Source organism: Ceratotherium simum, chromosome 12, assembly GCF_057802395.1.
Source record: "Ceratotherium simum simum isolate JZ-2026a chromosome 12, ASM5780239v1, whole genome shotgun sequence".
NCBI lineage: Eukaryota > Metazoa > Chordata > Mammalia > Perissodactyla > Rhinocerotidae > Ceratotherium > Ceratotherium simum.
Window position 1 is genome coordinate 65,556,993 of NC_141911.1, and position 16,468 is coordinate 65,573,460.

Below are 16,468 nucleotides of genomic sequence, written 5' to 3' on the forward strand. Positions count from 1 at the left end.
GGGGGGGGGGGGGGGGAGGGAGGGAGGCAGGGGGAAAAGGGACCGGTAAAGGAAAACCAGAAGAGGAAGGAAGAAAGAGTTTGCCACGCAGTTTGTCGTTTCTCCTGTCCTTCTGCTCTCACTCTCTCCAGAGCTAGAAAAAGTTTGCAAGCGCAGCATTCGGGATGGACGAGCGGGCTCTTCAGCCACAGACCCACGAAGAGAAGCGCCCGCTTCATCCGTCCGCATTCGTGCGGCCTCGGGTTTCCCCCTGTCCGCACGATGGAGGGCGGCCGACGAGACCCAAGGAAGCGGTAGCCCTGGCGGATCCCCCCCGGATCCCGCAGGGCTCGAGCAGCGCGCAGCTCGCTCTCTCTCCCGCAAAGCCTCCCCTCCCTCCTCCATCCTCCTCCTGGAAAGGAAAAAGGAAAGATCGGACCTCTAAACCGACCTCACCCCTCCCCCTCTTCCTGGGGGAGCTAACGCAGAAAGTGCAGTTCTGTGATTCACTGGAGAGAAAAGAGGGAGGAGGCAGCAAAGAACTCTGAGTGCCAAAACTAAATAAGTTAGCTGACAAAACGCACGCAGCTTCCAGCGCCTCCGCCGGGTGCACCAACTCCGCGGAGACCGAGCGGGCTTGCCGTGGAGTGGCCACGGGGGTTAGGGACCCCGCTGCGGTCCCCACGCGCTCCAGCGGCCCGGAGAAGGAATCGCTGCCCAGAGTTCCTGCAGAGAAGCAGTGGTAGCCGTGGAGGGAGATCAGGAAACGGCTTTTTTCTCACTTCGCCGCCTGGTGAGTGTCGGGGAGATTGGCGAACTCTCGGAAAGGACTGGGAGAAAGGAGAGAGCCTTGGAAAAGTGGAGCAAGTGATCGGGGAGCCGGTCCACTCCGGGCAGCTCCTCATCTGCCCGGGTAAGAGCGAGGCGCCGCGGCTCAACTTTTCAGTGCCCTCCAGGTGAGGGGACCGCTGGACGGACTGACGACCCACCGCCATCTGTGCGCGCGCGCTCGGGAGAGTCCCGCTGCCCAGTTGAGAGCGCTCTGGCCACGAAAAGTCCCTCCCCACGGTGATTCTCAATTCCTTACTTAAATTTTTTTCTCCTAAGAACTTTTGAGTGGAGGCATTAACTTTATTTGTGGAAGCTGCTCTGGGGAGCGAGGAGGAGGAGGAGAAAGTGAAATTTGATGGAGAAGAGAGACTCCTTGTTCACCCGACGCCCCGTCCGTTAAGCCATCACTTCTAGAAGATTCAAGTTGGTGGACGTGGTGACAGCCGAGAGGAGCGCAGGACTTCTCTCCAGGTGGAGACCCTCCACCGCCTGTTGGGTCCACCCCTCCCGCGTGCATGTGTGCGCCGGCGGCGGCGCGGGGCGCGTGGTTCTGCGCCTGGAGTCTCGGCTGGGACCCGAGTGAATGGCCCCCAGGGGCTGCGCGGGGCGTCCGCCTCCGCCTCCTCCGCGGGCCTGGGTCTGGCCCGGAAAGATGCTAGCCATGGGGGCGCTGGCAGGCTTCTGGGTCCTGGGCCTCCTCACCTATGGTTACCTGTCCTGGGGCCAGGGCTTGAAGGAGGAGGAGGAAGGGACCTTTGGAGCTCAAGCTGGAGAGAGGCCGGAGCCCAGCCCAAGTGCCACCTCCCAGCCCCATCTCATTTTCATTTTAGCCGATGATCAGGGATTTAGAGATGTGGGTTACCATGGATCGGAGATAAAGACTCCTACTCTTGACAAGCTTGCTGCGGAAGGCGTTAAACTGGAGAACTACTATGTCCAGCCTATTTGCACACCGTCCAGGAGTCAGTTTATTACTGGAAAGTAAGTGTTACTGCTTCAAATATTTATTCCTTCGAGAAATCTTAAGCATTAATTAAGATCCAGCTCCTAATTTAAGGGAGTAACAGAAAATATGGGGAACGAACGAATGAATGAATGAATGAAATGTGGTATTGAGTTATGGTGAGTATTAAAATGGATGTCCTCTTAATGATCTTGAAAGTCTCATCCCTAGTCTAGTCTTGCTTTGCTTACTCCTAGAGCCTGCTGTGAAGTGCCTTCCGGGTTTTTAAATGAGATCAGGACTTGTAAACTCTCGCCTACCAACCACAGATCTCCAGATCTCCTTTTCCAAGTCTGTTTTGGCTTTGGAGCATGCTCAGATTATGTTTCAGGTGTCACAATAGAATTCACAGTCACCGTCACCCCTGAGAAAGACAGACCAAAAGTTTTCTGCAACTCTTGGTTTGTTCTTAAATCTAGAAGTAAATAATCAAAGCCACGGTCATCACAGAGAGAGGAGAGGCCAAGGAAACAGCTATAAGGCAGTGTAAAATCTGACCAGTGTACACGTGACTCTGGGCCTTGATAGGTAATTTTCTTTTACTGGGTTACTATCAAAAGCCATATGTAATTGCCAAGCCAGTTGTCAAAATGCAAGGAAATTCAGTGGTAAATGCTCAACAGGAATCAGACTTGGTCTGAAGTTTTCTGCTGCTCCTCATGTCTGAGAATTTTCTATATTAACTCTAAGAAAAATCAGACTATTTAGATGCTTAAGTAAAGAGTTTTTAATATTATCATCGCTTCGCTAAATAGCTAAATCTTCTACCTGAACTGTTCGCTCAGTTTCATATTTTTACTCTATCCTGTCAGAACGTAGTTTACTATAACTGGTTTGGGTGCCCAAATTCAGCCTGTGGAACAGAGGTCCACTAGGAGATCGGGGGTCCCACTCCCACTGGACAGAGGTGGAGAAGAAGCCCCCCGTGGTCTTGGTGTCTCCTGGTCTCAGTCTCAGGGAACCCTCGCTTCAGTGCAGTTGCTCTTGGAATTGAATCCTCTAAGAGGAGCCAGTATCCATTGGAAAAATAAAGACTATTTTGCCGGAATCTCTGTCTTGCAGAGACTTTTGCTTACAGCATGATTTCCACTACTTAGCAAACTGCTAGAATTTAGCATCACTGCCAGAAAAGAAAAAAACATCCCATCCTTTCCTCTTTTGAGAGAGAGAAAAAAGTCTCACTGTAGTTCAGAATCATTGTAAAGGTTAATTGTGGCAGCAGAAAGTCAAGGGCATTTGATATTTATAAAGGAACAGATTGTTGGCTGGAAAATAACAAGTCCATCTGGTGGCCTGGAGGTCAAGTTCTTCATGTCTAATCCCAACCATTCTTCTATTTGGCTTGTGAAATAAATGTGTCTTTAAGGCTCTGAACCTCTTCCACTAATTTATAGAATACAGATTTACTCAGCCAACAGTAGTTGAAAAATATGCAACTGAATGATATGAATTTATCTTTCACAATGGAGCATATGTTTAAGGCTTTTCACCAAACAAGACCACTTAGTTCCTAAACGTTATCTTGCACTGATAAAGTATCTAGGTTTTATCTTTTAATCTTTATGTTTACTTAATGGCATGAAACAGAAACAAAGCTGGAAATAATTCCTGATTTTTCTCTGTTGTCAAAGGCTGATTCTCCTGTTCTTTCAATGCAATCAAACGTCTCATGAGATTTCTTCTCCTATTACAATTTTCTGTTCAATGCAACAAGTTGTATAACTGTTTTATAGACAAAAAGTTCAAATAGTTACTGTGATTTGATTTAAATTTCTATTTGAATTAAACAGTTGAAGACATTTTCACTTGCAGTTCTCCTTTTAGACAAATTGCCGGAACTTTCCTTTAAATGAACACAGATGTAAGAAAGAAAGTGGTTATGAAAGCCTAGTTCTGGGCCTAATATTAATAACGCAGAGCCCAGAAAATACGGTCATTTGTCCTCTCCACGAGCACATGTCTATGCTTTCTGGATCCTCTAAAGTTAAAAAAAAGAAAAAAGGACTGAATTATTTTAAGGGGGGGAATAAAGGCTATGTGAAATATGAGAGGATTGAAATACCTTCACATTTATAAAGAAAGAGTTTAAATAATTGAGGCTGAAACCACTTTTGATACTATTAACAAAACAACCCTCCCTTTATATTTTGCTGGAGTCAAAACGTAAAAATCTTTTCCCTTGTACTGCACAAACATATAACAAATTCCAGATTCCTTTAATAATTGACGTCATACCCATCTGGCAATATTGAACATCAGTCAGCCTGTCAACAAGCATCCATTGTGTGCAATGAGGAACAAATAAGAAGTAACCCCTAACCTCTGGACAGTGGTTCTCAAATTTGAGTGTGCAAAAAGAATCACCCAAAATGCTGGTTAAAATGCAGATTTCCAGGCCCAACCAGCAATTCCACTTTGGTAGGTCTGGGGTTGAGCCCAGAAATCAATACTGATTTAACAAGCATGCCAGGCTTTTCTGATGTTAGCACTATTAGTATAAATTAAGAGAAGATTAAATGTTAGCATCCACTGAGCAGTTACTGTATTCCAGGATAATGCATTTTTATATCTTTTAATCTTGACAACAGCTCTGAGATAATTGCTATTGTCATCCCCGTTTTATATAGATGTGGCCAGATTCCAAGAGAACTAGTGATGCAGAGGTTCTGTACACTGAATTTTGAGAAACAGTGCCATAGGTGTCAAAGTTGGCCTGGTGTTATGAAGGTTTTGAGAAAATGGCAGCCAGCATTTGATTTATCTCAGAGTAATTTTATCACTTTTTTTTTTACAGTTTTGTAAATAAAGACATGGAGAAATGACACCATTTCTTCTTTAAAGAGAATATAGTGAAGGCTTCGGAAAGAATTATAAATTTCGCAAAATTTAGACATGTGTTTGATGCAGACTTGAGAGTAGGAAAGATTGGCAATCTGAACTGAATTCTATTTTTCACAGTAATTTTGTGTTTTTACTATTTTGTCTTTCGTTTTTCCCACTTGAAATACTATGATGATCATTTTCTTTTTTTTGTGAGGGAGATCAGCCCTGAGCTAACATCCATGCTAATCCTCTTCTTTTTGCTGAGGAAGACCAGCTCTGAGCTAACATCTATTGCCAATCCTCCTCCTTTGTTTTTTCTTCCCCAAAGCCCCAGCAGATAGTTGTATGTCATAGCTGCACATCCTTCTAGTTGCTGTATGTGAGACGCAGCCGCAGCATGGCCAGAGAAGCGGTGCGTAGGTGCGCGCCCAGGATCCGAACCCCGGGCCGCCAGTAGTGGAGCGCACGCACTTAACCGCTAAGCCACTGGGCCGGCCCTATGATGATCATTTTTAAAAACAAATGCAAAGGTAACTCAAATCATGTGCATTCGTTATAGGATATTTCATAAATTCATTTTGTTTTAAAACAACCCTTGCCTCTCACCAAGGGTAATCATTTTCCCATCTTCTAACATCTTAGATTAATTTTTGCCTGTTTCTGAACTTTATATAAATGGAATTATAGAGAAGGTATTTTTTCATGTCTGGCTTCTTTCTCTTAATATCATGTTTGTAAAATTTATCCATGTTGTTGCCTGTAGATATAATTTCTTTATTCTCTTTACTTAATAGTGTTCTTTTGTATAAATATACTACAATTCATTCATCCATTCTGCTGTTGACAGACATTGAGTTGTTTCCAGTATTGGGCAATCATGAATAGCGCTGCCATAAACATACTTGTCTATGTTTTTTGGTGAACATATGTACACATTTCTCTGGGATATCTGTCAAGAAGTGGGGTTGCTAGGTTATAGGGATGTGTATGTTCAATTTTTGTAGATGCTGCCCAACAGTTTCCCAAAGTGGTTCCACCGGTTTACACTCTCAGCAGTATGCACTCTTGCCAATGTATGGAAAGCTCTGTTTGCTTCACTTCTTTGCCAACATTTGGCATGGTCTTTTTCATTTTAGTAATTCTGCTTGTTATGCACTGGTATACCATTATGGTTTAAATTTGCATTTCCCTGGTGACTGATGAAATTGAGCCTCTTTTCATGTTTTGTGGGCTATTTGGATATCCTCTTTTAAGAAGTATCTATTCAAGTCTTTTGCCTGTTTTCCCATTAGAAGATTGCCTTTCCTTATTGATTTGTGGTAGTTATTTATATATTCTATTCCTCTGTCAAATATTTGCGTTGCAAATATCTTCTCTCACTCTGTGGCTTACTTTTTCACTTTCTTAATAGTGTTTTTTGATGAACAGAAGGTTTTAATCTTGTTGTAGTCTTATTTATAATCTTTTTCTTTTTATGCCCTATTTAAAATATCTTTGACTAATCAAGATCATGTCAATGGTCTTTTTTTTCCCTAAAAGTTTTATTGTTTTATTTTTATATTTAGATCCACAATTCATCTGAAATTAATTTCTATTATGGTAGTAAGTCAGGGTTCAAAATTTTTTTCCATGTGTACATCCATTTGACCCACAGTATTTATTAAAAAGACCATACTTTCTCCACTTCACTGCAGTGTCACCTTTGTCATAAATCAGATAAATGTACAAGTTTGGGTCTGTTTCTGGACTCTGTTCTGTTCCATTAGTGTCTCTGTCTGTTCTTGTGCCAATACTACATTCTCTTAACTCTTAGAGCTTTATAATAAATATTAATATTTGGAATGTAAGTCCTTATACTTGTTCTTCTTCAAAATTGCCTTAGCTATTCTTTACCAGTTCATTCATTTTAATAGGAAAGAGGGAGAGTATGGATGTACAGATGCAAATAGGTTGAAAAATTTGGTTTTGGGGAATATGAGGTAGTTCTCTTCTGAATTATCCTACTTTCTACATGAAACAACAAATGAGGTCATTAGCTGCAAGTGAGGATCTGGAGACAGATAGGAAATATTCTTCTAGGAAAGTGAGAAAGTGAATTAAGTAGGAAAACGCTATAAAAATACTGGACAGCAATGAGAGCCCACTTGAGATTCGTGCTCATAAATTTAAACAGAGACCAGTCATCATTTGTTTGTTTTTCTCGAGCCATGTTCAGGTGCTTGTGTGCAGAAGAAGCGCCATTGAAGAGGTGGATTTAACTAGATTTTGGGCTTTTCCAAATGAATAGAGTGGGATCATGGACTCTCAACTTGGCAAGGAAAAGGGAAAGACTATAAGAGGTTTATGTTCTCTTCAAAAAAGTGCCGGGGTCAATGGATTGATTGGCTGGGGTTGAAGTGAGGACGCTACAGTAAGCCTGTAAATTAGAAAAGATAGATGATGGTAGTTGGAGAAGTGTATGCTTGGGATCAAAATTTTGTAAGTAGTGCAGTTTTGGGAAATGATAGGGGAATGGGTGCTAAGGTGAGATGGAGGGAACATCTTTGGAAGTGAAGAAGGCAAGGTATTAGAATGGCAGGATATTGGATGGGTCACTTCAGTGGATATTGAAATCATTAAGAACAATGAGGGGACTAGTAGTAAAGAGGACAGTGAACCAGGTGCTAGAATCATCTATGACTAAGGAGTTGGGGGAAGGACCTAGACTCCAACAGGAAAGATGGTGAGTCTGTAGTCTGTTGCCTTGCCTTTCAAAAGTTGAGCTTTTAATAGGAGACAGGAGCCAAAATTGTCTAGAAGTGCCAGTGAGGAACTGGAAGGATACTCATGCCTCTTCAGACTCTGTGATAATTGGAGTGTGGGTAAAAAACCAGCCCCAAGTTCAAAGGCAGGAATAGCCAGCAGTTAGCTAGAGCAAGAAGATGGAGGGAATGTCCAGGAAAGAGATGATGTCATAGAGGTTTTGCTAATGACAGACTTTCAGTACCAGAAGCTTCCTTGGAAAGAGTTAGGGAGTTAGGGGAGAAGGATTGAATCAGAGTAGAGGCTGTACAGAGATATGTAGAGGTTAGAATTTGAGGGAAAGCAGATACATTGGAAAGTTTGGAATTATGGTGAAGATTCAAATAAATAGGGCTGAAAGGCCTGGTGGAATTTTTTCCAGATGATCTCTTAGGAAATGGTAAGTGTGCAGTCTTGATTATAGCCTCTTTCTGGAGATTGATTGAGCTGGGCCTACTGACTGTCCATCAACAATTACTGCAGCCACACTGTATAGTCAGGTGCACAGTCAGGAGCTTGGGGACTGGTTTTCTCCAGGAAGATAGGATCTGTGGACTTCAGTGGGCAGTAGAGGCAGGGGAATGTGTGTCCCAGGAGTTTACAAAGTATTGCTTTTAGATATGAAACTATCAATTAACAATTATCCTAGTGTTGAACACCCTGAAAAAGTCATGAATTCTTTCAGCCACTCTCATAGGAGAAAGATTCAAGGAAGCTAAGGGGAGCAGGGTTTGATTATTCCATTCCATAGCTGTGTGGGTACACACACACACATCTCCCCTCTGCTGAAATTGTAAACATCAAGGGTCATGCCTGCTCCCTCTTCCATCCACTTCTTTTATCCAAGGCCTGGTCTTAAGTAGTGTTATAGAACACTAGAGTGTTCTTAGTACACCAGAGAGTATTCAATAAATATCAGTTAAAGAGTTCACTTGTTACGTTCATAAATATTTAGTCGATACAAAAACATTTAGAAAAATTTAAATGTTTATGGTCAGAAGTTTAGAAGAAATAGGAGTTTTTTCCAAGCTTTGCTTTGGCTTTGGAAAATGAATATAACAACACATGGAGAGGGTGGCTTTAACACCTCACATATCCATTTCAAAAAGAATGGCTCAGCAGACAAGACTGCTTTACCAACAGCTGCCTCCTTCTATTTGACAGATGGACTTTTCTGACAGCAGAATCATGGTCAAGTAAGCTATTAGCACACGCTTATGATCAAAGTCCCTAACTTTAAATGAGTTTCTTTAAAAAGACACCTTTAGAAGTGAATCCCTACTCAGGTCATTCTGTTGGGTTTCCTGAATAGCTGTTCTGAAAGGTAGAAATTTATCCAGGTGTAGAGGGCTGAAAACATTTTGTTTCATCCAAATGACCTCTGCCAGCAATCAAAGATAGAAGGACCAAAAGACTTGGAGCCCCTGCTTCTAATATGAGCTCAGGATGAAAGCGTCTTTTATTTCAAAGTTTGGTTTCATTCGGATTTTTTCCTATAGAATATTCCAGAAGTAATTTCGATGTCATCTTTTTCTGCATTTAACTTTGATATAATTAGAGTTTGTGGTAATGTTCTTTTATCATTCTAGATGTTAAATATTCCCAGTAGTGTTACCTCGTTGAGACCTTCATTTCCCTGTGTGGTCTATTGCAAAAAAGACTTTTTGCCTCTAATCTTTTACTCCCTCTCTCTTCTAATTCACCCAGCACATTTGCTTTAATCTACCATGACTCCCATTACATCACCACACTCAGCAAACACCCTCCTGGGTTCCCTGCTGACAACCACAGAATGGGAAAAGAAATTAATTCTTACTGAGGGCGTCTTTGTGCCAGTCGCTTTCCAAACATCCTCTCATTTGATTCTCATGTCCACTCTGAAGGTGAAATATTTTTATTTTGAAAAATATTTATGAAATATTTAACAAATATCCTCATTTATGGATGATATAGGAAAGCTTTAGAGCAATTATATACGTTCATCATGGTACACAGCTTCCAAGCAGCGGAGCCTATATTTGAACCTACACTTGTGTGGCTTCAGCAAAACCCTTGCTGTTTTTATCACCCCCTTCTGCCTGCTCCAAAAATTGTAAGCACCTTATCCAGTCTTCAAAAAGTTTTTAGCTTTCTCTTCCTCTCTCTATCTTCAAACTCTTGCTAGAGAGAAAAGAATGATTCGCTGTTTCTAGAGCACATCTCATACTTGACTTTCTCCCTTTTTTTGCACATACTGTTTCCACTCCTTGGAATTCACACCCTGTCTCTCTTTGCCCAAATGCCAACCACTCATTAAGATTCAGCTAAAATACCGCCTTCCCTATACAGCTTTCCATGATTCCTCAGCCAGAATATTTATCCCAATGATGACCTTACATAATTCTTTCTATTACTATCTTATTAGGCATGATTTTCCACCGTGTACGCAGCTATTACTGAACCCTTTACTGCTCATGCTGGTCCCCTGAGCAGCGCAACTGACTTATTATCTCCATAAATCTCACAGCACTCAATCCAGTGCTTTGTACTAATAGGCACTAAATAGATGTGTGAAGAATGAATGAATGAATGAATAGATGAACAAACGATTATTTGTTTCCCTCTGGCAGGCAATGTGATAGAGCAGAAATAGCATAGAATTTATTGTGAGGAAATCTGAATTACAGTGCTGATTCAACAAATTCCTGACGGTAACTTTGAATAATGTTTTCATCTGTAGACTAGGAATAAGGAAATTTTTTCTCTTACCAATCTCAAATGTTATTCCACTAATCGGTTGAGGTAACATATGTGAAAATAGTTTGAAAACTTTTAAGGATTATATAATTTTTAAGTAAAAATTCTTTTAAATTTAGACCTACCTCTCCATAATTTTTAATCGTATACAAACTTGAAAAGAACCGACTATTTGTTCTTTTTAAAAGCTTTCTGTGAATGTAGTCGCATCTCTTTTCCAATTTCAATCTGTTAATACAAAGAGTTAAAATTAAACCCCATATGTTTTAATTTTAAAATATTTTAGCCACCAAGATTTTTCACATGATATTTTTAGTTCTGAGATGTCCAGGAAGACGATTAAGGGTATATTATTTTTTAAGTTTCTGCACTGGGAGATTGTGTGTGTTGTTGGTTGTCTTGCTTGGCAGAATCTGATGAAACCCTGCTAAGACTATGACAAGTGAAAGCAGATGTATATTTAAACAGTGACACGAAGAGTACAACACTAAATGAGAAGAATTTAAAATAGGGTAATGGGAAGGCCAGTGATTAATTACTTCAAATTCCTTCAATCCACAGGAATTTTAAAACATTGCTTTGAATATCATTAATATATCTCATTCAGCTTTGAATGCCAGCTCACCCCAGGGAATACCACTCAATAGGTATGCAATAAATAATTTGGAATTAAGACGTTGTTTTAGGCTTCATGGGGACTGGAAGCTCTATGATCACTATTTCAATAACCTTCTAAATGATTCTACTGCCTACAGCATCTGAATCTACACTCCACACCAGGACCTGGGTGAAATCTCTGCAGCTCAGTCAAAATCATGCCACTCCCCTGCTTAACATCTTTGAGAAGCTGCCATCACCTGTAGACTAAAGCCCAATTCCTAAGCATATAAGGACCTTCAAAATCTGGCCTCTGATAAATTCTGGTGGTCTCCGAACGCTTTCCCATTTATAACCTCTTAGGATTATCACTGCCAGGGTACTTGTACCTTCTCACAAGGGCTATGCCTCCTCGACCGCCTGTTTCCTTCTAAGCAGGATTCCTTTTGCTAGAACGTTCTTCATTCTCCTCTGGGAAAATGCCATTGTATCCTTCCAGACCCTCTACCACCCTCATCGCCTCTCTAATCCTTCTCTGATCATTTATACACTTTTATAAACAGGCTTTATACACATTTTCTTGGGTATAATAAGATGCGGGGGCCAACATAGAGTGACAGAGTTCTTAGAATTTAAAGGCATATTGCACATCACTTTTTCCAAGCCTTTCATTTTATAACAATGAGTGGAGCTCTTCTCTCCACTGACCAAACAGAATCAATAATAACATGTGTCTGTTGTATCACCAACACCAGTCTGCCAGACGCCTGGGCCTGGTGAGAGACAAACCAGAAGATAATCACTTTTTTCCCTTGCTAAGGAGATACATACGTTGATATGCTTTTCTCAAGACTTGGTTGTTCTCAGGCTTGGTGGAGAGGGTAAGGGAACCAGACCTGGATGAGAAAGAGGCCAAGGAAACTGACAGGACCCTGTGAGAGTACTGGATTGTTCCATGCACAGTGACCAAACAGCCTTGATAAGCATGGTTTGGCAGCATTCAGTGTCCCAGAAGGCCCAACCAGCAGATGGACACAGAAGCAGGAACCTGAGTAGTAACCAATACTTGATTAAATTAAATTAATGGCCACAAATCCAAAATAGGTACTCAAACATGCCCAGCGATCCTTTTACCTTCCTCTAGTATGGGTCCCATTCTTCAGAGCTACTGTTTCAAAATTTCTCGTCTCAGATTGCCAATGTCCTCTCATCAGCTCATTACCTGACTTCAAAATTCCATTGAGGGGAAAGAAGCAGTAATGAACTCTCTCTTTCATATTGCCAACATAAAATTTACCAACCCGCGGACATCGATAGCCATGTTCTCTGTCCTCCTGTCTCCGGTGGGCACCTGGCCAAGACCCACGCCTCTCAGAGCCACTTTTTCCCTCCTCAAGGACTTGATTCCTACGATCTTACCCTTTCTCTCCTTCATATTTATTTTTCTTTTTTTTTTTTTTTTTTTAAAGATTTTATTTATTTTTATTTTTCCCCCCAAAGCCCCAGTGGATAGTTGTGTGTCGTAGCTGCACATCCTTCTAGTTGCTGTATGTGGGACTCGGCCTCAGGATGAACGGAGAAGTGGTGCCTTGATGCGCACCCGGGATCCGAACCCGGGCCACCAGCATGGCAGCGCGCGCACTTAACCACCAAGCCACAGGGCCGGCCCATATTTATTTTTCTATCTCTATGAAATCATTTCCATAAGCATGTAAATGAATTTAAGTTCCTTCTAGCTAAAAACAAGCAAAAACTTACTTGACCCAATTTCTCTGCTCTCCTACCTAGTAAAAATTCATGAGTCATCTATAATTGCTAACTCCATTCCAATTATTAATTTATACTATATTAATCTATACTATAACTATTAATCTATACTATAATTTTGATAGTATAATCTTATACTTTAATATTAATTATATTAATGTTTACTATGATAATGTATATTATATTAATATATACTATAAATTATCTATAATTTTAAGATTTTTAATAAATCTGCAATTTATTAAAAATTTATAAAAAGATTGTGCCATACTCTTGAATCTGAAGAACTCAGGAAATTTTAAATTGTTTTATCAGACTTTAAAAAGTTATCTTTGAGAATGAACATCATGAGGTTAAAAACTGTGTTATATCCTTTGAACACATCAGGGCCTTGCACAAGATAAGGCCATAATAAATGGATGTGAACTGAGGGATTCAGACTCATCAAATTAAAATTTAGTTTAGAAATTTTTTAACTCACTTGAAAATATAAACTCAAATACTTGAAATCAGATATTTACTTTGATCCTAGTTTGGTTGTCTTCGCAATGCTATAAAATCTAGTGTAATCATACATTTTTCTAGCTAAAGGATTTAGTTGAAGATAAAATCTTGGTAGTAGAGATGTAACATTTATTTGGCACTTAACAAGTGTTAAGGAATATATTATATGTATGTATATATATGTATATATATAATTCTCTAATATATATTCTCTAATATATCTATCTATATACGTATCTCTCTCTCTCTCTCTCTCTCTCTCTATATATATATATATATATATATATTCTCTAAGCCTCATAACTCAGGAATAATTATGACTATCCACATTTTACGTGAGAAGAAATCAAGCTCACAGAAGTAAAGTATCTTGGCAAAGACTTATAATAAGTAATGAGGCTAGAATTCCAACCCCAACACCATGATTTTTCCATGACATTACTCGGATGGTTGACAGGATGGATTTGGTATAACTGCACAGCTTATCTTTAGAGTAGAAATAAAATGAATCTCTTATTCACATAACACAACAACAGGCTAAATAGATATAGTTATTCTAAAAGCCAGAAACTCGTTTCCAACTGGCTTTCCCATACAATTTGGGGAAATTGGAATACGTTCTTGTTCTTCATTTGTTTTATATATAAATTAAGGATGACATTATTAATTTACCTTTCAGAATTTGTAAGCATACTTAAATTATTAATCAAATTATTAATCACCTGGAGAATTTGTTAAAACATTCATTCCTCTGGGACCTTCCAGAGAAATTTTGTTTCAGAAGGTCTAGGATGGGGCCTGAGATTCCACATTACTAACAAGCTGCCGGGTGATGATGAAGTTGCTGGTCTGGGAACCACCCTGAGTAACACCACGAGACAGTTTTGGTCTTTAATGCTCCATGACTATTTATTACCATCTTTACTTCTCTTTTTTCACCATTTATTTAACATCTACTGTATGCATATGACTATTTAATTTGAGTACTATCCAAGTAGCAAGCATAGTTGACTTGTGTTTTTCCTCCTACTCTACAAGTGAAAGCTTGTTTCAGGTCACATAGGTCGGACTCTTGAAAGAGACGTCTTTTTGATTAACATGTTTCTGCTCTCCCGTAAAATGAATGTTAAAAAGATTCTTATTTTGAGCAAAGTAATTAGTTCAAGAGCAAAAAGCAACAGAATTTCTGAGAACTAAATCCTGAAATCAGAGGTTCTAGGAGATAAAGACATTTTAGCAAATTGTTCTTTTAGAACCTTGCTACCACAATGCCAACTTGAAAAAAATGGACGTTTATTTCGGGATCGTGTTTAAATCAATAAACTATGAATTTGATCTAATTTGCGTCAGTTTCAGGATGAGTACATGTATATCCTAATTTTCTAAAGTGTTATAGCTAGCCTGAATTCACTGTCCTCGTTTACCTTTAAAAGAAAATTGGGTCATTTGGATCAATAGTCTGAGATTTGCTAAAATAATTCAGTGATTTTGTTCTAACAATAGAACTCTTCTGATCTCTTTTCTTTTCTGATGTGGCTCTGAATGATCCCAGATGTCAAAATAACAAAATAAAAACCATAACTAATTTAAAATAGAGTTTTTTTGAGACAAATGTTAATATTATGTCATTTAATCCTCACCACAAATCTATGAGGTAGGTGAGTGTTATTATTTCTCAGTTTAATAAAGGAGACTTCCAAGGTTAAATGCACATCCTTAGAAGTTCCACAGGCGAGAAAACTATGCATTGACTAATTTGTCAAACCCATGTGTAAGCCTTCATAAAGCTTCCCATTACCACTTAGTGAGGTAATGACCCTTGATTTAATTGGGCTTCTTATTTTTATTTCCCTGAAACTCATTCATTATTCACTCATTCATTCATTCATTCATTCATTCAGTACTGAGCACCTATTCTTTGCCAGATACTGTTCTAGGCACTGGGAAACATATTAGTCAACACAACCTGCAAAAATCTCTGTTCTCTTGACATTTATATTCTAGTGCAAGGAGAAACAAATAAGTAAAATATGTAGTATGCTAGAGGGCGATATGCTCTGTGAAGGAAAATATCGCAGGAGAGGAGACAGGAGTGGCAGGGTTAGGAGAGAAAATATTATGGAGATCACGGAAGGCCTCATTAAGAAAGGAGATGCAGGAGGGAGCCTTGTGTGTTGCTGCTGCAGGCGTGCAGGACAGTAAATGCATAGACCCGTGATAGGAGCACCCCCAGCGTGTTCAGGTACCGTTGAGAGGCCAGTCCAGCTAGACTACATCAGAGAGAGGGCCTGGAACATAAGAGGAGGCGGGGTCAAGGTGGTTAAGAGAGCCAGATCCTGGAGGGCAGTGCAGGGCAAGGCAGGACGCTGACTTTCACTCTGTGTGAAATGGGAGCCATTGGAAGGCTTGGAGCAGAGAGGTGACGGGACCTCACTTAGGTTTTAACAGAGTCGCTTTGGCAGCTGTGGTGAGGGTAGATCCTAGAGGTAAGGTTTGCAGCAGGAAGACCTAGTAAAGAGACCATCCCACTAACCTGCGTGAGAGATGATGGGTGTGGAGAGGGTGACAGAGAGCGGTGGTTTCTGAGTGTGTTCCGCAAGTAGAGCAGATGAGAGTTTTGGATGGACTACAAATGGGTTGGGAAGAAAAGGAGTCAAGGACAACCTCAAGGTCATTCATTCTGCTATTAGCAAAAAAAAAAAAATGTGCTCGCTCAAGCAGGTGAGTTACTACTGATCAGAAGTTACAGGACCCTCTTCAGCAAGTACATTTTACACTTCAAAGCCCACCAATGAACGATAGCCTTTGTTTCTCTCTTCTCCTTTGCCTGACTCCCTGAGGTTTTATAGTTTGAGGCATTGCATTAATACTATATATTTTTTTTTCATTTACCTTATGGTTCAGGGAAAAGAGTATAGTAGGTGGGTAGGGAAATCTACATTTGCGTTCTGGCTCAGCCACTTACTAACATTGCAAAAGAAAGACAAGGCAGCACAGGCAACTGTGGAGGAGGAGGCTGTGTCAGGGCAAGGACGGGGCTTGTCTGGCCCCAAGGCTGGCCCAGGACGGCATCAACTGGGTGAGTTCTCCATTCCCATCACTTTACCGCCTCAGCTTGCAGGCGAGCCCTGCACGTTAATAGCACATCCAGAGTTGCTCAGCTGGTTGGTGAAAGAAGGAAACCAACGAGAAGAGCCAATGTATGAACTCAACATTCCTCTCTATTTCCATCACACTGAAAATGCCGCTCCTCAGACAGAGTGAATATCAAGTGTACACACACCAACGCACACATGCACACATTTCTCCCTTTCTCTTGGATTAATGTCGAGGCCAGAGAGTCTGGGCGGTGCTTGGTGGCTGGCTCTGCACCTGTGTTTTTAGAGTTATGATTTTTAAGGATATACTTCTGGTAAGATTTTTTTTTTTAATTTGAGCTACACTCAT

The 16,468-nt window shown here is 40.5% G+C and overlaps 1 protein-coding gene across 1 annotated transcript in view; it reads left to right on the forward strand.

Annotated features, from left to right (window-relative positions):
* Positions 1-341: 341 nt before the first annotated feature.
* The window catches only part of ARSJ (arylsulfatase family member J), a 73,407-nt gene continuing 57,280 nt past the window's right edge, over positions 342-16,468 (forward strand). The window contains exon 1 of the mRNA XM_004426552.3: positions 342-1,791. Within this exon, the coding sequence (XP_004426609.1) occupies positions 1,394-1,791 (398 nt within the window). The 5' untranslated portion in view covers positions 342-1,393. The remainder of the gene's footprint in view (positions 1,792-16,468) is intronic.